The sequence below is a fragment of the Humulus lupulus genome, chromosome 7, assembly GCF_963169125.1.
Source record: "Humulus lupulus chromosome 7, drHumLupu1.1, whole genome shotgun sequence".
Taxonomy (NCBI): Eukaryota; Viridiplantae; Streptophyta; class Magnoliopsida; order Rosales; family Cannabaceae; genus Humulus; species Humulus lupulus.
The window spans coordinates 186,373,071-186,396,663 of NC_084799.1; the positions used below are offsets into that span (position 1 = coordinate 186,373,071).

General features: G+C 36.3%; 1 protein-coding gene and 1 long non-coding RNA gene across 2 annotated transcripts; both read right to left on the reverse strand.

Moving 5' to 3' along the window:
• Nucleotides 1–10,832: 10,832 nt before the first annotated feature.
• Nucleotides 10,833–12,173, reverse strand: LOC133788935 (uncharacterized). The gene is made up of 2 exons (XR_009873418.1): nucleotides 11,628–12,173; nucleotides 10,833–11,507 (listed from the first exon to the last, which is right to left on the reverse strand). It is a non-coding gene; the product is annotated as an uncharacterized LOC133788935 (long non-coding RNA).
• A 1,040-nt stretch (nucleotides 12,174–13,213) lies between these two features.
• LOC133788936 (bifunctional nitrilase/nitrile hydratase NIT4A) lies at nucleotides 13,214–21,203 on the reverse strand. Its single transcript, XM_062226606.1, has 5 exons — nucleotides 20,937–21,203; nucleotides 20,657–20,836; nucleotides 14,910–15,203; nucleotides 14,194–14,475; nucleotides 13,214–13,583 (listed from the first exon to the last, which is right to left on the reverse strand). The coding sequence occupies exons 1-5, from the start codon at nucleotides 21,076–21,078 to the stop codon at nucleotides 13,426–13,428; spliced, it is 1,056 nt and encodes a 351-aa protein (XP_062082590.1). The 5' UTR covers nucleotides 21,079–21,203; the 3' UTR covers nucleotides 13,214–13,425.
• Nucleotides 21,204–23,593: the final 2,390 nt, after the last annotated feature.

The window sequence follows — 23,593 nt, forward strand, 5'->3', positions numbered from 1 at the left end:
TTTGTGTTAAATGCCTAATTTTGCCGAAATAGGGAATTTTATTCCATGAATGGACCTTAGGTTAAATTTTATTTTGTGGTTAATTAAATTAAATATGAGAGACATCTAATTTAATTAATTAATAGTAAGTTTGGTGATTAAAACTTAATGAGAGTGAAAAAGGTGTAGAAAGTCAAATTGAGTTCTTCTTCTTTGAAATAATTGTTCACCATTAAAATATATATATAACATAGAAAAAAATGAATTGGTGGCCGGCCATGTGACTCTTTTTAATGGTGTGAACAAAAAAAAAAAAATTGAGTTTAAATCTCATTTAATTAAAGGTTAGGGATAAAAGCAAGTGGGTAAAACACTTGAGTGTTTTTACGGTAAATTAGATAGTATATAACTCTTCCATCCCTCCCCAACCGACCACACCACCCTCTCTCATTCACTATCATCTTTTTTGAAGACCTCTCAAAGTGTTCTCTCAATATTCAACCTCAAGAACACCAAGGAAAACTTGGAGGCTAAGTCTTGGTCTAGGAAGTATTTTCCCTAAGGTAAAGCTTCACTAATCTAGGCTTTTGTAAAGTTTTAAGCTTAGAGTTTCAAATAGCTAATTAACTATGTTGTTGGGGGAAGTTGGTTAGGGTTTTTGAAAGGTTTTGGAGGAGCCAAAGCTAATAGGAAGGTCCAAACCTTAAGCAAGAACACCAAAGAGGTAAAAAAGTTTACTTTTGATGATTTTGTTGTAGGGTTTTTAGTTTTAAGCATTATTTTGTATATCTAATGCTTAGAGTTTCTTGTTGATGATGTAATAAGGTTATGGTAGTTGTTTAATAATTTTTATGATGCATGTGTATTGATTTTTGAAAATGGGAACCAAAACCCCCAAGGGTTTTGTAGGATACCCTAAAACAAAACATGTTTTGAGCTGTGACTTCCAAGGGGTCAAGCAGCCACTGTATATTGGTTTTGTAAAATTAAATTGTACTGTGATGTTTTTGAGATTGATTACATAAAATTGAGCTTTTGAAACACTAAAAAATGTTTAGAAATGAGTAAGTTATGCTATTTCAAAGTTTAGGTAAAAAACAGTTTTTTCGTATTCTTATTTTCGGAACCAAGTTTGGACAGCCACTGTATAGGGCAAATGAACCCCGTTTTTTCTAAAATTTTGTGGACATATTTCTGGCATAACCTATTAGTCCACTGTAAAATTTGGTAAGAAAATATTAAACGGTTTGAAAGTTATTAACTGTCAAAGTTTGGAAAAAATAAGGGCTTGAAAATAAGGTCATTTTTACCTCATTGTTGGAAAATGATTTCACCAATCAAAAATGCTCATTTTGACCTAAGATTTTACAAAGACCTAAATGGCATAACAAAAATGGAATTGGGAAATCTTGGTAACAGTTGGGTAAGTAAATTTCAAGTTATGAACTAACGAAGTATGTAGTTAAAAATGTAAAAAAATAGGCTTTTCACACTTAGTGTAAAAATGAGATTTTGGAACATAAGGTAAAAAGTAAAATTTTGTTTATTTCAAGATATAAAATGGTAAGTCTTGAAATCATATTTTCACTAAAATTACCCCTTTGAGTTTAAATGAATTATTTTTATTAAAGAGTTTTTATTCTTTTTAAAAATAAGAGATTTAATTTATTAATAGTTAATAAATTAAAAGAGGGTTTAAAACCCTATATTTTGAGAAAATAATTAAATGAATTATTTTTCTAGTAAGTAAAATTGATTAATTGCTTTTGGAAAATTAATTAGTCAAGATGAGAAATTTATAACGGTTTTCCTAATTAAGACAAATTAGGCAATTTTCTTAAAACGGTTTTTAGATATTAAAACCTTAAGAAAAATAAAAGGAAAATTTAAAGAGTTTATTTTATTTAAAAATAATTAAGGAATTTATTTGTATTTTCTGGATATAATACCGGCTAAAATCTTACATATTTTAACCGACTAGTCGAAAGTGCGGGTTAATAGCGATACCTTGAAAGAATAAGATTTTTAGCGGATTGTGGGAAATACCATTGTGATACCCGAGCCTAGGTATCGAGACCTTAGGATAGGTCTCCCCGAGACTTAGGGTTTAGTCTCGAATATTTTGTATGACTTTCCTTAATAGGTTTAAAACCAAATAAGGATTATAAATCCTTACAAATGACTTTTATTAAAATGACCAAACTGCCCAAAATAATAATAATGAATTATGAGTGCCATAATTAATCCGAGTATACTGTATGGATAACTACAGTATTGGCTAAGCGTAACTGGACTGAACGTTGGAGGGTGAAAACCTGCTGAGCGCTAAGGACTCCAAGTAAGTCAACTTATATTGTATGGCTGCAACATGAAATGATTATTCTCTTGTATGTTAGTATAGGGATACATGCATATATATAGGCTGTCATAGAAAGTTGCTTAGAGACGTTAGTCTAGTGAGTGCTGAATTAGAAAATATGAACGGTAGAAGTCCGTCATATCCTAGACGGTTGATCCCCGTCACACTGCTTGATTTTATTTATGTCCGGTTCATTACCGCGACGAGTGGCCATGAGATGAGGATAAGCTGGTTAAACCTAGGGGCGCCAAGATAAATGGGACCTAGGGGCCCTCATGCTTACTTAATCATTGGACGGTTAGAATCCGAGCAAGTGCTCTGATAAGTTATTCCCGGATAGCAGCTGTGAATATTGGCCATTCAGTGAGAGTGCCTAGAGATACTAGGGGTTGCCAAGATTAAGTGAGGCTGAACACCCTAGGGGCAACTGCTCACCAGCACCACTGATTAACATAGAAGTCTCCGTAAAACCGTGTAAATTGGATTACACTCTTGAATAAGTAGCGATGCCCTAGGTAACACGATAGTTACCCTTGATGAGAATATTTATTGGCTAGATCTTAGTGTGGAGACTCGGTTCTCTTTTACAGATTAGCAATTATGTTGGAGGGCGCGTTACGCCTGAATTGTTGGAAATTGTCGAGTGTTGGTCTCGAATTATGTTGTGATATAATATATCTGCCTGCTCTGGGATTTTCTGAGTGCAGGGATATATTTGTTGATAAGATATAGTTGTGATATAATATATCTGCTTGCTCTGGGATTTTCTGAATGCAGGGATATAATTGTTGATAAGATATAGTTGTGATATAATATATCTGCTTGTTCTGGGATTTTTCTGAGTGCAGGATTTTTATCTAGTTATGAATTAATTTATTCTTGGTTATCAGGCATGACCATAAGTTTTCCAGGGCGCTTTAGCGTTCTTGAAATTGATTGTGTAGGGTCCGGATGGGTCCGGATCCCTATTTCTCTACCTGCTTTGTTTGAAAGTTGATCTTACTAAGCATTTTCGCTTACCTAGTTGTTTCATGTTGTAGGTAAAGGCAAGGGCAGGGCAGAGCAGTGAGCGCTGGAGTCTTCCTTGCAAATGTACATGTGGACCGACCTTTTGGGAAGCCTTTTTATTTTTGGAAATGTTGTGTAATTTTCCTAAACTAGGCTCAGTCTAATCTTTATAAAACATGTTTGTAACTAAATGTTAAGTATGGCCATACGAATTTTTAAAAAAGTTTTTTTTTTATACGGGTTTTTGAGACATTTTGTTAAATGAAAACATTTATATTTCCGCATTATCGAGTCTTGAAAATCTGGGTCGTTACAGCCCCCAAGTGAAAACCCTAAGAAAAATACCCAAACCCATTTCTGGAGGCAGGGTAGCACTACAGTGCCACAAGATGGGCACTACAGCGCTACAAACAGAGACAAACACCCCCCAAAAAAACCAGGCATAGCGTTGTAGCGCTCCAATGCTAGCGCTACAAACAGCACATGCAACCCTCTGGGTTTTTCCTTCGAATTTCCTCGAGCAAAAGCTCCATAAACCCACTCCAAACCTCAACTAAACTTTAAATTGAACCTACCATCCACTACATCTCATCCAACATGACCCAACAACATTAAAACTTGACCACATGAATCATCAAACATAGAAAACCATAATTGAGCTTAAAGCTCAAGAACTCCACCAGAAAACCCAGAAACTCAATTGATCAAGACCAAAAATTGTTACCTTTAATGGGGAATCTGACCCTAGGTTGCCCTCTATGCCCTTCCAGCCTTTAATTCCTCAAATCCCTAAGCTCAAGTCCCTTAATTTCCATCCAAAAATCCAAATTCAGAATTCAAGCTCACAAACCCAGAAAATTCAACAAAACCTTTAAACTTTACCTCAAATGGGTAGCTAATTCCTGCTCAACCTTCCTAGCTTCACCAAGAATCAAATTCCCAAGCTTTAGCCTAACCTTCCTCTGAGTTTACAGCTCCAAAAACCAGAAGAAAGGGTGAGAGGGGAAAAAAAATCGTGAGGGAGAGAAAAAGGTCTCTGTTTTTCTTCTTTCTTTCTTTCCTTCAGCTTCTAACTCTTTCTACAACTTTCACTATGTCTAAAAGGCAAAATAACCCTTATCCCCTTTTTAACCATCAAAATACCATTTTTCCCTCCCAAATAAACTTAAGTCTTTAATCACTCTAAGGGCATTTTGGTCATTTGCTCCCAATTCCCGCTAGTTCCTCAAGTGTCCCTAATATTTACCACTTAATTCTCGTCATCTAAATAATCACCAACTATTTTCCCAAAGGTCTATAAATCTCAAATATATTTCCCAGATTCCCAAAAATACCCCCAGGCTCCCCCGAGCCAGGTATAAACCCCCGCTGTGACTATTTCGCTAAACCGCTCACTAGGATCGCCTCGAGCCGCAAGCTGCAAATATATCCACATAACAATGTGGTCTCAAAAATTTATCACAAATAATCACGTTTATGTCTTCAACGGGCCAAAATTACGAATATGCCATTATAATCTAAACAGGGCCTACATGCATACTAATACTCATAATCATGCATATCATATATCCATATAATCATATAAGCATGCTTATCAAATAATCATGAATTTAATCATTTAAATCACACATAAATCAATTATGCCCTACCGGCACGTTAATCAAGCCCCTTAAGCCTTATTAGTAATTTTGGGTCATTACATTAATAGAAGTTTATATTAAACAAGTAATCATGAAAATAAAACATGTGAGCAAAGTGATTGACCAAGCCAAAAATTATTTCTATTCTTTTATTGATAATAAAATGAGATTACAAAGAAATTGATTTTTAATTAGGGCATAAAACCCCAATAGTAAATGCCTTGTAAATATTTATTTTCGAATCCCATGTACAGACTTAAACTTTTAAATGAGAGTAACCGTTCCTATGATCAAAACTTTTAAACCCTAACCCGTTAAGTACTCTTAGTCACACGTTTATTTCCAAATGACTTGATTAGCAAGTCCAGCACTATTTACAAACACACAGTGTAATGGTCTTGGCTATCTAGGACGTTACATTAAACATAGTCATATGTTCCAAATATCACTCCAGTAAACTAATTGGTGGTTGGTTACCGAATTACTTCTCACATTGTGAGAGGTTATCTTGGAAGTTTCAATTTGTGAGTGCAAATGATGTGGTTTGCTCATTAGTGGTACTCCAGAGTAACTACGTGGCATATTTAGGGATGTTGGTATTACCAGTGACACTGGACATAGTCAAACATTTTGAATCTCACAACTAATAACTTAATTAGTGCACAGTTACAAAATTAGTTCAAAAATAATGAGAGATTAGCTTGTACGTTGCAAATTGTGAATGTAAATGGTGTGGTTTCCTCATTAATAGGACTCCCAAGTCACAAAGTGGAAGGTGATATTAGTACTATTAGTGACATTAGACATAGTCAAACATGACATGGTTTCCTCTTTACTGCGTTTTTAATTTTAAATTATTTTTTATTTTAACTATACACAAGCACTGACCTGACAATGACAAGTCAGCAATCCATTAGCCACATAGGATAAAACTTAATAGAAGTCCCCCTATACAACACTGTGAATAGTTCGGAGGTAATTTTTAACAGCTCAAAAAACTTAGGGGGCACAATAATATATTGGTCATTATTCGAGGAGCAAAAATCCTAAATAGCCTTTATTAAATCATATTAAGAACAAGAATGGATGATGAGAAAATTGAAAAGGAAGAAAATCAATGTGAATATTAATAATTATTTTATATTAAGTTGTTTACTTAAAATATTAATAAAATGAATTGTAAAAAATGCTCTTAATTTACTTATGTTCTTTGTATTTTGTTTTTTTTTTATTATTATTGTATTTGTATAGCTATGGTGTGATATTTTTTTTAGGATAGAGGTATCTTTCTTGATTTAAGAAAATAAAAATAATAATAGAGGATTATGCTATAGGATAATGTCCTTCTAGGATGTAAGAAGAATAACATTGAGGAAATTACATTTTATATAGGATTTTTAATAGTGTGCAAAAATGTGGCTTTTTTAAAAAAAAAAAAAAAGTTAATATATGTTTTTTTTTAAGAACTTTCACTTTTATGGGTTTATTTTCCCATATTTTTGTATAAAAGTTGATTTATGTCATAGTTTTATTCTTAATCAAGTTTTATTAATTTGGAAGGGTGTGTTTTTAATTTGATTATTATTTTTTTAGCTTATTTGTTTTTTTATATTATTTTTATATTACTAATTTTATATTAAATTTTTCTTTGGTTGTTTTGCAATTTTTTTTCTTTTTTGTAATATGAATTGTAATTAAAATTATTTTTTATTTATTATAAACATTATTTTCCTCTTTTTTAGATTGTACGTTTCTTTTTTCAAATTCTAGGTAAGGTAATCAATTACTTGATTGATTTTTGACACTTACGTAAAAAAATATCCTAGAGCTAGATTTAATAACATATATCAGGAGAGGTAACTAGTTATCCTGAGATGAGTAACTTTCTGTCATAAGAGGGGTAACCAGTTACCATAAGAGGAGTGATAGTTACTCATATTAAATATGAAAATAAACATCAAATTTGAAGGAAAAAGAGGAAGAACACTTCATTAAAAAAGGAAGAATAAGTAACTATGATTTTAGTAACATAGGTAACCAGTTACCATAAAGAACCCAGAAATATACACACACATTAGAACGTGAAGGTAACCATTTACCCCCAAAAATATACACACAAAGAACGGGAAGGTAACCAGTTACTCCCAGAAATATACACACAAAGAACGGGAAAGTAACCAATTACCACAGATCTGAAGATAGAAAAATAAAAATCAAAACCACCCCCTTTCCCTTCTCTCCCATCTTCTTCTCTTCCCTCACCAAGAACCCTAGCCGTCGCATGCCTTTCCGTCGCCTGGCTTCATGTTGATGCAATTTTTTGCCAACAGTAGATTTAGAAATCTAATAAGAATATTAGTGTTTATTTGTACATACACAATTTTACGTGGTTCAGTAGTTAAAATCCACCTAGTCTACAAGACAATATTATTGTTTTTCTCTCGCAATTTCTGCAGAGTTTCAATAATACAAATGGTCGTCCCCTTCCCTGTCCATTATCCCTGATATTTATAGTGGAATTTCTTAGACAGGTTTGGGTAATTGTGTGCATAAATATGGTATTATTTAATACAGATTATTCTCATTTACATCAGGATATGATTGCATAACAGAATATACTCATACTATCTCGAATAATAAATGATAAATGTGCAATACAGGTTGGGCATTAATGAGCGTATAAAAAGCCTCCAAGTCTCTCGGGATCCTTCAGTATGCATTCTAACCAGGTTTCCACGAGCTGAACATCTTCATCGAGCTGGTGATCAAAAATTATCTGAACCTTAGTTCAGATTAACTTCAGAATGCCCAAAGGAGGGTAAGGCCACTATACGTCTCAAACTGGACTATTATCCTAAGAGGCAGCCTGATAATCACTTGAATGTCGTATTGCCAAGTCCCAACTCGAGTTGCTCAAATCATTATTAGCTAGATGTTTTACTTGTCTATTTTTCCATATATTCATTTGCTAGGTGTACCCCTAGATGAGTGATAAACTCGCGCTAATTTTTAGAGTACAACAGTTCGTGTCTAGGCCACCTCCCTGCATCACCTCCAACCACGAACCATGAACCACATTCCTCCCTCGCCTCCGACCACCACTAGAACCCCATATCCCCTGCACGCGAGCCCCGTTGTTTTGGATCTGGGTGCGCATCGACACCACTGGCAGAGCCGGAGGTGGTTTGCCGTGGAGATGGTGGTGTCGCGTCTGGGCCTGCGCTCGGATGGGGTTCTCAAACGAAGCAGGGTCTCAAACGGGCAGGGCTCGGGCGGAGCTGGGCTCTCGAACGGTTGGAGCTGGGTTCGGATGGTTGGGCTCGGGCAGAGCTGGCTCTCGAACGGTTGGGTCTCAAACGGCTAGAGTTGGGTTCGAATGGTGGGGCTCGAGCAGAGCTGGGCTCTCAAACGGTTGGGTTCGGTTGGGGTCACCAGAACTGGAGGGGAATGCGCCGGCCGAAGTTGGAGGGGATGGTGCGGCTAGGTTTTGGAGAGAGAATGGATTTGTGTGGCTGGGGTTTGAGATAGAGAAGAGTATAAGCTAATTTTACAATAGTACCCCTATGTTGGCTGATGTGTTTTGATTTAAATTTAGCTTCCATATTTTAGTTAGATACTAATTGTGTTTCTCATACATTAATTTTTCATTTAATAATTTTTTTCATACAAATTAAGAAAAATATAATTTCTATATTTTTGCACATTGATGATATAAAAACCATATTTTTTAAAATTCTCAATAACATTCTCCTTCTTTTCCCTCAACCTTATGTCAAGAATCTAGAATTTTATTAAGCATTTATTTAGGTAAATACGTCATAAATATAAAATTTGGAGTTCTGACTTGGCTGTGGTAGGGTTGATTAGAAGAGCAAGAAAATTTCCTTGTGAGAAATTTTCAAATAAGACGGCAGAATGTTAGCTCGAGTCAATAATGATGAGTAGAAAAACATTGTCAAGTGGTTGCCATGAGATTATTTTCTTTCTAGACCCCATTCAATTAATTGTCTCTTTTGTTTTGACCATTATTTTCGATGCAATTAGATACCTGTCTTAGAATATTTCATTTATATAATCTATAAGATTAGGCTTCTTGGCACCCCAAGTGCAGCTCTTTAAAATCTTTCTTTCTGTCCACTTTTTCTTCTTTACTTTTAGACATTTAAGATGATTAGTTTCCATTTTCACAGCATAGTTCATGCTAAGCAACTCATTCGAAGGTCTTTTTCTAACACAAAAGATGTCCCGAAAGGTTATTTGGCAGTTTATGTTGGTGATGAGAACAAAATAAAGCGATTTGTTATCCCAGTATCAATTTTGAATAGGCCATCATTCCAAGAGTTGCTAAGTCAAGCTGAAGAAGAATTTGGATTCGATCATCCAATGGGAGCTCTTACAATTCCATGCAAAGAAGATGCTTTCATCGATCTTATGTCTCGCTTGAATGCTTGATGATTGTTATTTGCTAATATAGATAGAGATAGAAAGATTAACAGAACTGAAATTTGCAATTTTGTAGGGGAGATCAAACCAGTGCATACCTTCTCCTTTGGGACCTACATGAACATTCCCAAAGAATAGAGAAGTGAGAATGATATGAGATGTATACTAATGTAATGTTTGTTCAGTAAATTATTTTATTGGAATTCGGTATTTTTTCTTTATTAGTCTCACATAGAAGCTTGGTTCTAGCATCTCCAATGGAGTGCAAACAAATTTGTGTAATGTTATCACATCTTATAAAAAGTATAACGTATTCTAAAAAATCTGATAAATTTGGCAATCAATAAATGTTATTTTTTTTATTTATAATATTATTACTAATTATTATAATTGAGTAGTTGATAATTAATGACCAACTATATATCACTATTTTCTTTAATAATAATTTTCTTGGAGTGCATTGAATAATAGAAATGTATATTTTTGTATGTTCTCAATAAATATTAAATGAATTATTGATTCTTTTGTTGTTAACTTATATCTTATGCATTGGAATACAATTACAAATAAATATTTGGCCAAATATAACATTAACTCATTTTTTGTACTAAATTTGACACAAAATTTACATCTTGCATTGTTAATAGTCTCATATGTTATTGTTTCACAATTATTTTGGGATAGTAGTATCCAAAGCACCTGACTAAAATCCAAATGCAAGGCAATACTATGTGATTTATTATGTCTACTTGAACTTTTTGGTCCGTGACATGAAACTAATATACATGAAATATTCATATAAATGAGTGGTAAATGATTTTGATAATATCTACGCTAACCTTCTTGAGGTCCATTGTTCAAATTTCCTAAGAGTTAAGAGTCGTGCCTCTTTTTTCATATCAAAAGAGAATAATTCATTGCAAAGAGGCAATGAATCAGCCATCACAAAGTAAACAACAGCGTTAGGAAAGCCAGACCACTATACATTCTCACTGTCTGTGGAGAGAGCTAATGAGGCCAAAGCATGGGCGACCTCATTAGCCTCATTGAGAAAGAAGCTAAAACTGATATCCAAAAACTCATTACATGTTACAATAATATCGTTGACTACTACCCCAACCGAAGAAGCCTCAATAGTTCTACTCTTAAGAAGAGTAATTGCTACCAGGCAATCCGATTCCACAATGAACTTCGTGTACCTCAACCTTTGGGTCATTTTAACACCAAATAATAATTTTTTTAGTTAAGTAATTTTTTATTCAAAGGTTGTTGTGAAATGGCAGATGGAGGATGCAAGAACTAAGCCTTTGTTATCCTGAAGGACCACACCGAGGCCAATGCATCCTTTGCTCTTGAGACTTGTTGCATCGGTGTTCAGTTTAACCAAGTCAATTGGTGGTGGGGACCAAGCTTCATGATGACGCTTAGGAGGCAAGATACAAGAGTGCCCCTGGTTTGTAATCTGATATTTTTCAAGGTAATCGAGGGCCTAATTGATCACCAGATCTCCTGATATGGTAATGGACTCATGTAGGAGTTACCATATGCGCCAAGCGACTACTAATAATAGTTCAATGTCAGAAGAAGGAATAGAATCCATGGACTCAAATAAAAAATCAGACCATTTAGTATCTACTTTCCAGTTTCTTATGACATCGAAGAGAGCAACATCACAGAATTCTTGAAGGGAAGGGAAACTCCAAAAAGTGTGGAAGGTAGACTCATCTGTTGATGCACGAAAAGGGAAAACTTTGTCGATGTGCATACCATGAGCAGCAAGGTTCAAACGACACGAAAGCCAGTCCCTAGAAACCTTCCAAGAAAAACTTTTAACCTTCGCAAGAAGCTTGAGTTGCCATAAAATTTCCACCATTTCAAACGCCCCGAGGAACATTATGCTAAACCTGCATTTCTAGTTGCAAACCAATATCCTTTTTTAACAATGTACCATCCAAAGCTATTGTGCTGCCGAACCAATCTATCTGTCAAAGCGTGAGTGGATAGAGGGATGGATAAAGTAGCATTTGCCTCTTCATGGGAAAAAGATTGGCGCACTAAGTTAGCATCCCAGGTCCCAGCTGCAGCCATGAGAGAGTCAACAGTGGAGTAAAGAGGTAATACTTTGGTGGAGGATGCTAGCAGGTCATCCCCTCATGGGATCCATTTATCATTATAAATTGATGTTGACATTCCATTACCTACTTAACAACGAGCGCCCTCAAGCATAAGTTCTCTCCCCCATAACAAATTACGCCACAATAGGAGGAACGAGAGGTTACCTCGGCCTGAAGGAACGATGAGCCCGCATAATAGAGGCCATTGAGAACACGGGCTGCCAAGAAGTTAGGGTAATTGTAAATTCTCCATGTTTGCTTGGCTAGCATAGACTGGTTGAATAGAGACAAATTTTTGAACCCTAGTTCCCCATCATTTTTGTGCCAGCATAACTTTTTCCACGAGCACCAATACATCTTTCTTTTCTCATCATCCCCACCCCCACCATAATCGTGCACAAAGCTTATGGATTTTAGATATCAAAGAATAAGGAAGCTTGAACAAATTCATAGAATAAGTGAGTATCGCTTGAATGACATTCTTGAGCAAAACCTCTTTTCCTCCCATAGACAAAAACTATGCCTTGGCCATTTCACGGGTTTTTTTTTTCCAAGAAATAACATTTTAGAGGAATTGAAACGGAGTTTAGGGAATTTTTATTTTATTCCATTTTTTTTTTCAGATTTAGAGGCTTAGGTTACAGATCAATTTTTTGGCACACTCAATTAAAATAATATTAAAAAACTCAATCACAATTTTAATTTTATTTTTAGCTTAAAATAAGAATGAATATAAATAATTTAAAATTAAAAAAAATTTGTCAAGTAAAAATAAAACTATTATTAAACTCACAATATTCAATTTTGAATTTTGAAGTAATATATTAAATATTCTAGATGTGCTAAAAATATATAATTTTATTACATTTTAATACTTACCGAGGACAAGTAATTTATTATATTTTAATACAGATCCCCAATAGCAAATAATTTAAATTTTTTGGCACACTCAATTAAAATAATATTAAAAAACTCAATCACAATTTTAATTTTATTTTTAGCTTAAAATAAGAATGAATATAAATAATTTAAAATTGAAAAAAATTGTCAAGTAAAAATAAAACTATTATTAAACTCACAATATTCAATTTTGAATTTTGAAGTGATATATTAAATATTCTAGATGTGCTAAAAATATATAATTTTATTACATTTTAATACTTAGCGAGGACAAGTAATTTATTATATTTTAATACAGATCCCCAATAGCAAATAATTTTAATTTTTTGGCACATTCAATTAAAATAATATTAAAAAACTCAATCACAATTTTAATTTTATTTTTAGCTTAAAATAAGAATGAATATAAATAATTTAAAATTGAAAAAAATTGTCAAGTAAAAATAAAACTATTATTAAACTCACAATATTCAATTTTGAATTTTGAAGTGATATATTAAATATTCTAGATGTGCTAAAAATATATAATTTTATTATATTTTAATACTTAGCGAGGACATAATTAAAAAAATGAGAGAAAAAAATGATGCCACCCGTTCTCAAATCTGCAATACGAGTAGAACAAGCTGCAGGAGGAAGATGCTCAACATGCATTAAATGCCTAATAAACATTTTTTCTCCCTTATTAAGATTACTTGCTTTTGCTTTTTAAAACTTAGATTAAGATTACTTGCTTTTGCTTTTTAAAACTGAGATTAATGTGGAAAATCTTTGAACAAACCAAATTTGAAATTATGTTTCTGTCCAAGAAAGTAAACATATATATACACACACAGTTAAAGGCAGAAATGTTACAATATGATGTTTCGGCTATAAATGAGCGTAAAATACAACCACAATGAAACAATGACCTGTCCTGTTATTATTGAAGAGGCCTGAATTTTGTGAGCTCAAATTCGATTGGTTATCAGTGAAAAAACAACTACAACTTCTGAGAGCTCTCTGTTTTTGTGGATGATGATGATGTGAAAGTAACTGGGTCTGTTGGATGGTCCCTCACGATCAAGCTCAGCACTTCAGGTCTTGAATAGTGCCCAACCACGTCAAAGTCGAATTTGGCTCTTGCAATTTCTCCAAGATCTATAACTCATTTTGACCAGTTACTCAAGTCAGAACTCAGAAGCTGGTTCTTATAAATATCCACTATAATAAATTTGTTGAAACTGAATATATATGCAAGGCCAAGATTAGACAATTACTATAGATGTTTCTTCAAGTATTAAAAAGCATCCAATGATCACACAACTTTACAATAGGAAGTGCATTATGCATCAAAAGGAAAAAGAACACAGCCAATTACTGATTTTGCAATGAAAAATGAAGGTTGGTGATAACACTTAGACTATCTAAAGTAATTGAGTGAGTATGCGTGGGCGAGTGATTCAAGTCCCATAAATGGATCTAATCAAAACCGAGTATCAAACAAAAGTTATTCAAATAGTCCCGAAATTGCATTACATAATGTGCAACTATGTGAGCAATGTTTCTCATATTAAAAGAAAAACAATACCAGACAGTTTTTTGTATACATTTGAAACCAGTTGTAATTTTATCATTTCTAAAAAGAATTTGGATTATCAATTTGTTGGTAATTTTTATATCGAGAACACATAAAATATACCCTAAGTGGTGTTTCAAAAACCCAAAATTATGTTTGTGAAATTATTAATAGAAGATAAAAGTAGCATACCTAGATCTGCTGAGATTAGTGCCTCGCCATCATAATTGGGCCCTCCCAGAACAGTTCCTGATGGAGAAATAATGACGCTTCCTCCAGAGCAGACAACTGAATCTGGGTTAAGATCCTCTTCTGTGCCTGAAAATACATACTCTGGAGGAGGGGGGTAGTCCTTCCTTCGACAGAATTGATTGGCTGATAACACAAAACAGCCACCTTCAACTGCAATGTGGGTCATTGATGCTTGCCACACATCCCTTGAATCAGCTGTTGGTGCACAATATATCTCGATTCCTACAGCCAATAAAGTTCCCATAAGTTCAGTATATTATTTGTAACATAGTCTGTGAACCTCTCTACATATTAATAAACTTTATTTTGCAAATAGTAACAATTACCTGCCTACATTGAAACTGAAAAATTCACAACCTTCAATTCAAATCATACCAGATACTAACAATGATTATTGCAAGAGAGCATAACACACCAATCATCAAAACACATGAACAAGGAAGCAAACATGCTTGGCCAAATAATACAGACGGTTCCACTTTTTTTTTTAATAAAAAAAAAAGTTATTAGTTGGCCATTTGTTAACTTAGTCCAGCTGGGTTTGAACCCTAGACCTCTTGCACAAAACACACACCCAACCAATTGTTCCACCTTAATCTCACATATAGAAACAGAATTGCTTACAAGAATGCATCGGTAACGCCAATCTTTCTAACCTTTGGCATACATTGCTGTCCTTAGAAGTGGCATCTTATTTTCCCAACAAATAGCAGCACCAATTTTTCCAATTGGCGTATCAAAAACAGGAATTGTTGATCCATCTCCAAAGCCCCATATGATTCGCTCCAAAGCTGTTGGCATGAGTTTCCGATGCTTTCCCAGGTAATGACCTTGAGAATCAAAAAATAGTACAGTACAATAGAGTGTATACCCTTCTCTTTCTATCACACCCATTACCAAATATACCTTGTACTTCCCAGCCATTGCAGCCAACCGGTCAACTTCAGGGCCTGCATTATATCCGAAAAATTAAGTGAAAATCTACATACCAACTCCAAGTGGCTGGTGAAAAATTAAGTTCTCAAAAAGAATGAAGAACGACACCAAATATCACATAATGATAAATTTAATAGGGTCAAAAGCAGAGCAGAAAAACTCAAATTTTGGCTTCACCTGGAAATATTAGGAACATATTAAGAGCAATTAAAATCCATAAGGAGTAGGTCGAGTTGCTCACATGAGGTTCAAGGTTCGATTCCTCATCGACCAGCCTAGCATTCTAGGGTCAAAGGAGGGATTTTGTATAATTAAATATATGGCCCTTTTTCCCTACAGTACCCACGAGCATCGATACCATGGAAAAATGTTACACACAGGTTAAGGGAAGTGTGTAAAATGTTTGAAAACATGAAAATATGGGTAAAAGATAACGATATCTGAAGATAGATTTTTGCTTGTGTTTGAGTATTGAGAGATGAGAGGAAAATATCTGGGTTTATATTCGTATTGATGTATATATTGTATATATATACAGAGAAAAGAACAAAGCCCTATATATATACACAAAACTGGTAGGGCCTGTATTGTACATTAATTACATAAAAGGACCTAAGGGTATATATGTACAAATACTACTTATCAGCCCCCCGCAAGATCAGCGGGCTAGTGAGCACAGTGAGCTTGGTGCGAAGAGATTGAAAGGGCTGAGAGGCCAGAGGCTTGGTTAAGCAGTCTGCAAGCTGATCCGTGGATGGCACAAAACGAACATATAGAGAGCGAGCAGCAACACGTTCACGAACGAAGTGCAAATCAATTTCAACGTGCTTGATGCGAGCATGTAAAATGGGGTTGGCTGTCAAATATGTGGCACTGAGATTGTCACAGCAAAGGGTGGAAGTGGTAGACAAAGGAATACCAATATCTGCAAGAACAGATTCAAGCCACGTGAGTTCAGATGTACCATTAGCGATGCTGCGGTATTCAGCCTCGGTGCTGGAGCGAGAGACAACTTTCTGCTTTGACGAAGACCCGGAGACAAGATTAGAGCCAAGAAAGATGCAATAGCCACTGGTACTGCGACGATCATCTGGGCAGGAAGCCCAATCCGCATCGGTGTAACAAAGAAAAGAAAAATCAGAGGAGACTTGAAACCATAAACCAAAATGCGGAGTGCCTTTAAGATAGCGGAGCAAGCGTTTGACAGCCAGCCAATGCTCATCAGTGGGATGATGCATAAACTGACAAAGTTTGTTGACGGCATAAGCAATGTCGGGTCTAGTCATGGTGCAATATTGAAGGGCACCAACTATGCTGCGATAAGTAGTACCATCCGAAAGGGTAGTGCCGGTATGAATAGACAAGGGAGAACCCGTGGCCATAGGTGTAGGAGCAGGCTTGGAATCCAATAAGGCAGTGCGGACCAATAAGTCATGAATATACTTGGCCTGAGATAAATGAAGACCCTCTGAAGTACGTATAGCTTCCAACCCCAAGAAGTAGTGTAAAGGACCTAGATCCTTGAGAGCAAAGTGCTGCTGCAAATGAGAAATCAAGGTGACAAGAGCAGAAGAGGAGCTACCCGTCACTATTATATCGTCAACATAGATAAGGACCACGGTAGTGACGGAGGTAGTGCGATGAACAAACATGCTGCTGTCAGAGTTGGAAGCCAAGAACCCAAATGAAAGTAAGGCAGCAGTGAGCTTGTGAAACCACGCACGTGGGGCCTGCTTTAGACCGTAGAGGGACTTGCGAAGCTTGCATACAAAATGAGGATTAGAAGTATCAATAAAGCCCGGGGGTTGCTGCATATAAACCTCTTCAGATAAATCCCCGTGAAGAAAGGCATTAGACACATCCAATTGCTTAATAGGCCAAGAAAGAGAGACAGCCACAGAAAGAACCAAGCGTACAGTGGCAGCTTTAACAACGGGGCTAAAAGTCTCAAAATAGTCCAACCCCTCGGTTTGGTGATATCCTTTGGCCACCAAGCGAGCTTTGTACCTGTCTATACTACCATCTGCTTTGAGCTTGAGACGATACACCCATTTACAGCCAATAACAATCACATTAGAAGGGGGCGGAACCAAGACCCAAGTATCATTGCGGCGAAGAGCAGCCATTTCAAGAGACATAGCATCATTCCATTCAATAGACTTGCTGGCCTGAAGAAATGTTTGCGGTTCAAGAGCCTGTCCTGCATAAACACTAACAAACAGCCGAGGCTTATGAACCCCAGCTTTAGCACGTGTAATCATAGGATGAGTATTAGTAATAGGTGTGGCAGGGACATCAAATTGGGCAGGTAAATCCACAACTAACGGGACAGGGGGAGAGAAAGAGGGAGAAGAAGAGGAGGGAAAAGTGGATGAAGATGAGAGAGGAGGTGGCGGTGGTATAGTGTGGGATGGTGAGGAGGAAGAGGGAACAGTAGGAGTGAGGGAGGTGGATGGGCCGAGAGAGGTAGGAACGGAAGGAGGAGAGATTGTTGGAGGGAGAGTGTATGGAGAGGAAAGTGAAACAGGAGGTATAGGAAGAAAGTCAGAGGAGGACGAAGGAATAGGAGTGGAGGAGGAAGGAGAAGAGGTAGGAGAAAACGGGAAAGAGTGTTCGTTAAAGACAACATGGCGAGAGACATATACACGAGAAGTGGAAGGATCAAGACATGAGTACCCCTTGTGTTGAGAGCTATAACCCAAAAACACACACGGTTTAGAACGGAGTTGCAATTTGTGGTCTGTATAAGGCCGAAGAAAGGGGAAGCAAAGGCAACCAAAAACTCGTAAATGAGTATATAAAGGGTGTTTGTTATACAAGAGAGAATAGGGAGATTGGTGCCCAAGAATTATAGTAGGCATGCAATTGATTAAGTATACAGCCGTTTGGAAGGCATAAGGCCAAAAATGCAGGGGTACATGTGCATGATGTAATAAGGTTAAACCGGTTTCCACAACATGTCTGTTTTTACGCTCGACTCGACCATTTTGAGGAGCGGTATGAGGGCAGCTAAGGCGAAGAACAATACCAATTTTGGAAAAGAAGGAGGACAGGGGACGAAATTCACCCCCATTATCAGTTTGAACTTGTTGGATTTTAGTGTCAAATTGGCGTTCTACAAGAGATTGAAAAGAGAGAATAGTAGAATATGCTTGGTCTTTTGTGTGTAAAAAATAAATCCAGGAAAACCGAGAATAATCATCAACAAGCAAGAAAAAATAACGAAAACCAGCATTAGAAACAACAGGGGAAGCACCCCAAAGATCCATGTGTATTAACTCAAAAGGTCTTAGAGCCTTAGAGGCTGATACAGAAAAGGGGAGTCGGTGACTCTTAGCTAAATGACAAGAACTACAAAAGAAAGGAGAAGAGCCAGTAGAAGCCGAAATAGCACAGGACTTGAGAGACAATGGAGGAAGTGGGATGACCAAGCCGAGAATGCCAGACAGAGACATCGGTGGCGCGAGCAAGAAATACTTGAGGAGTGGACGATGAAGAAGGAAGCGGCACAGGAGCAAAAGAGACTCGATAAAGACCTCGATCAAGTAGACCACAAAGGAGGATATTCTTGGAGACCTGGTGTTTGACAAGAAAGTAAGAGGGAAAGAACTCAACATAAGCATTGTTGTCTTGACACAATTTAGTAACACTGATAAGATTATGGGTAATGGCAGGAGAATGAAAGACATGTTGTAGTTTGACAGCGTTAGTGAGATTTACATGACCAATATGAGCTATGGGAAGAGCCTTACCATCACCTATTTGAACCTGATCAGTACCCGAATAGGGAGATGCAGAGGACAGAGCAGACACAGTAGGGGTAAAATGGTGGGTAGCCCCGGAGTCCATGAACCATGCTGGATCGGAGACAGAAGAAGCAGAGGCATAGAGACCAGCCATTCCAGTTTGAGAGGAGGAATCAGGGCCAGGAGAGAGGGAGGTGTTAAAATTTCTGGGTTGGGAGGTAGGTTGGTAGTGGAGGTTCTGGCGATAATAGCAGAGAGCAGCAATATGGCCCAGTTTGCCACAGATTTGGCATTGAGGGCGAGAACCCGGAGAGTGGTTAAGAGGAGGAACCCATGGTTGAGATGTAGGTGGTTTAGAGGGGGGTCGGCCAAGAATACCAGAGGTTGGGGAGGAAAATGGTGGTTTGGAGTAGAGAGGGGAATGTGTGGGAGATGGACGGTGAGGGTATCTGTGGGGCCGAGGGTGAGTGTGAGCAAGGTTTGCCTGAAGATGAGGAAGTTGGTCATGGGCAGAGTGTCTTTCCAAACGAAAATCGAATTGCATAAGAAGGCTATGTACCTCTTCTGGGGTCGGTTTGTCAGAGCGTGTGATAATAGAGGAAACAATTGGATCATAATCCCGATTAAGACCACCAAGCAAGTAGAGAAGATGATCTCGGGCAGAAACCGGATCACCAACAGCAGCTAGTGTATTGCACAACCCCTTGAACTTCTGAAGATACTCAATCATAGAGAGACCACCCTTTTTGATATTCTGAAGAGAGGTACGAAACTCAGTAATATTAGAGAGAGATTGGGAAGCATAAATCTGTTGCAGACCATCCCAAATTTCTTTGGCAGTGTTGTAGGAGACAATCTGAGAAAGGAGACCCTCGAATAGGGAAGCATAAATCCAGGACATCAGGAGACGATTGTACCTGTTCCAAGTTACATAAGTAGAATCTATCACAGTAGGCTCGGCAGAGGAAAACTGGGCTGGGCAAGGAACCGAACCATCAAGAAAACCTTCAAGGCCATGAGCGGCAACAACATTGAGAAGCTGATTGCGCCAGATGAGAAAATTGGAGTTGTCAAGTTTAACATTGAAAGGCTGATTTACAGAGGGAAGATTCGAGAGATGGGCAGAGGAAGAGGAGCTGTTTGGAGTGAAGGGAGCTAAAGGGGAAGACAGGGAAAAAGGGAAGAGGCCGGAAGAGGCGGAAGCTGGGAGGCCGGAGGAAGAGGTCACCGGCATGGTGGAGGACCCGACCGGTCCGAGAGAAGGGGAGGAGAGCGACGGCTCTGATGCCATGTTTGAGTATTGAGAGATGAGAGGAAAATATCTGGGTTTATATTCGTATTGATGTATATATTGTATATATATACAGAGAAAAGAACAAAGCCCTATATATATACACTGGTAGGGCCTGTATTGTACATTAATTACATAAAAGGACCTAAGGGTATATATGTACAAATACTACTTATCAGCTTGTTAGAGGTGACCCTCAAGTCTATCATTACTCTGAATATAGTCATGTATGTTTGTGTAGTCATATGAGCGAGTGAAAACATGTTCAATGGTTGAAGACTTAGAATACAAACAACAGTCGAGCTTTCTTTCCCAAAATTACAATTAACTGTCAAAAGAGACATTTCGAGGATATACGTTTACAAAGAACTCAATAAATTGTACTACATTGAAATAAGTACTGCGTATTTTCCGCAAAGAAAGAACTCACCGGGAACATCAATGGCGGAGGAATGGTACTTGCGAAAATCCTCTTTGCCTTTAGGCGTTCGACTCCCAATAGTGACACCAAAATTAGAACCACGAGGGTATCCACCGACGAAGGCTTCAGGAAACACAACGAGCTGAGACCCATACCCAGCCGCTTCAGCCAACAATCTCTCCGCCTTATCTGACACCAACCAACAAAGTTCAGGACCACAATCTTGACTAATCAAAAGAAACTGCTGAATCATCATCATCATCGTAATCAAAGAAGAAGAGAGAAAAACCTAGAGTGGCGGGAGTGTCGTAGAAGATGGTGGAGGCCTGGACGACGGTGGCGCGGACTGTGGAAGCAGAGGAGTCGCCGCCCATGTCGACTTCGGCGATGATAGGAGCGTCGTTAAGCGAAGAAGATGGAATAAGCGCCATTTTAGATAGCGAGATTGAGTGGAGAAGAGTCTTGGTTTATGTTTGGCACACACAACACAACAAAACAAAACAAAAATGCATGAATATGATGAACCAAACATGTCCCTCTCCCTCTTTGTTTTCTTCTGGAACTTCCTCCCTTATTCTATTCATTTAAAAAAATAAAAAATTAATCACCCTCATGGATAGCTTTAAAATTGAGCTGAACATACTTTATTTTAAAAAATGATTCCCTAAATTTTACTATTCATTCTCTGCATAAATAATAGAATAGATTAAATGACAGAGGTCCTTCAAAAAGTTTAATTAATATTTTATTATTTTTACTTTTATTTTTATTTTTTATTTTTCTTTTAAAGAGTTTTTAATTAATATTTTAGTATTTTTTATTTAAATAATGTAAAAATAAGAGCACTCACATTAGCTTATCTTTTCTATTCTTTAAAATACATTTGTTGACCATCATTTTGACCAACGGCGAGTAGACGCAAAAACAATAATAAATTAAATTACCTTGAATAGAAAATAAATGACACAGCAAATTTTATAGTGGTTCAGCCCAAAGAATTGGTAATAGCCTAATCCATTTGGTGTTTGTATATATGTCAACCTACTAATCATCTAGGTCAACTAAGTTTCTCAAGTATAGGCAGGAAATAGTCTTACAGAATCTCTCTCGAATCTTCCCCAATCAAAAAGTCTTCCAACTGAGAGTCCAAAAGAGAGAAAGTCCTCAAAATGAAGTCATGAGCATTATATTTATAGGCTCATGGATCGTACAAAATGGGTCCTGAGTTTTGACTCAGTCATTAATCATTTCAACTACCTTTAATTAATCAAATAACTCCAAATATTAATCAAATTCCAAATACAATAAAATGGGCTATTATTTTGGGATATCTGAGAAAAATCCTTCAGCGGTTACAGACATTTCTGGTTGGAGATGTTGCTGAAATTCCACTAGAGAAGTTACTAGGCAATTAGCTCCTGAGATTCTGAAATATCTGGTTGGCTATACTCCTTTGCCCGACATATCTAGTCAGATATGCTCATTCGTTTGCCATCTCTGGTCGGATATGCTTCTTTTTGACCAAGTGAATTTACATTTGCAATCCCAGATCAGTATTTTTCCCGACTAGAGTGAACCATCAGTGCAATCACTAGTCAGTCTTTTTCCTTACCAATGATGCAATGATAACTCTACCCAATAGGTCATTTCCTAACATTTACACTTCTTCCGACTGGCACATTTATTTACCATTAATGTGTCACTTGGTATAAATGCATTGTCACCTCTCACTTCCAAAAGGAGTTTTAAATAACTCTTATCTTTAGAAAAATACAAACTTTTCGCTCTCTGACAAAAGTTTATCTTTTTCTATCATTGACCAAAATACCGCTTTTAGACCCTTTAACTTATAATATCTAACAACATTACCCCTTTCTCTTAAATGTTTACAAAATATAAACTCTCATTTTGACAATTTTTATCCATAACTTAAGATCTCATTTTATGTTATTTTTTAAAAGAAGGGCAATTGGACCCTTAAATTATAAAATGGTAAAAATTAAATTAAGCCAATTTGGGGATTGGTTAAATCTCTTAATCCTTATTTATCTTTTCAAAGAACTATTTCTTTTCATTTCCAAAACTTTACTTCCACTATTTAATTTAAAGTGGTAAATTCTCATTTTTTAACTTTTTCCCTAAGTTGAGTTTTTTTTTTACAAAATCCATAAACTATCGTTCACGTATTCTGTGTTATAAGGACAGGAACTAGGCAAAAGCCTCATGCCAAAACTTGTTTTAGGTTGAGAACTAACCTCCCAAAATTCACTTTTCGTTAAGGTTCGAAATTACTACTTTTCAGTTTTTAGGGCAAACTTAGAAAAATCATTTCTCTTAAACCGTGACATATTTTTCTCTAGAATTTTACAGAGATCCTTATATACATCTTAACTAATTCCCTTCAAAATTTCATAAATTTTGAGATTGCAAAACCTATTCAAATATTTAAAGAAATTTCGGCAGTGCCTGCTGCCTAAAAGTGTTTCCCAGATTTTAAGGTAACTTTAAAATTTTATTTCTCTTATACCATAGCCTATTTCTTTATAAAATTTTACAGAGATCTTTATACATGTCTAAATTAGTTTCTTTAAAAATTTCAAAATTTTTGGAGTAATAAAACACATTCAAATATTTGAATAAATCTGGGCAGTGCTTGCTGCCCAGAAGTTTTGTTTCTAGATTTTAGGGCAAATTTTGAAAATTTGTTTCTCTTAAAACATTATATACTTTCCCCTAAAATTTTACAGTGACCTTTATACATGTCTAAACTAACATCCTAGAAAATTTCATAGTTTTTAGATTAGTAAAACTTGTTCAAAAGTCAAAACAATTTGGGCAATGCATGCTGCCAAGAAATTTTCCAGATTTACATCACAATGTCAAAAAGTGCATAACTTGGGTTTAAAAATACATTTTTACGATTTTTCAAAATCTAAACTCAAGTAC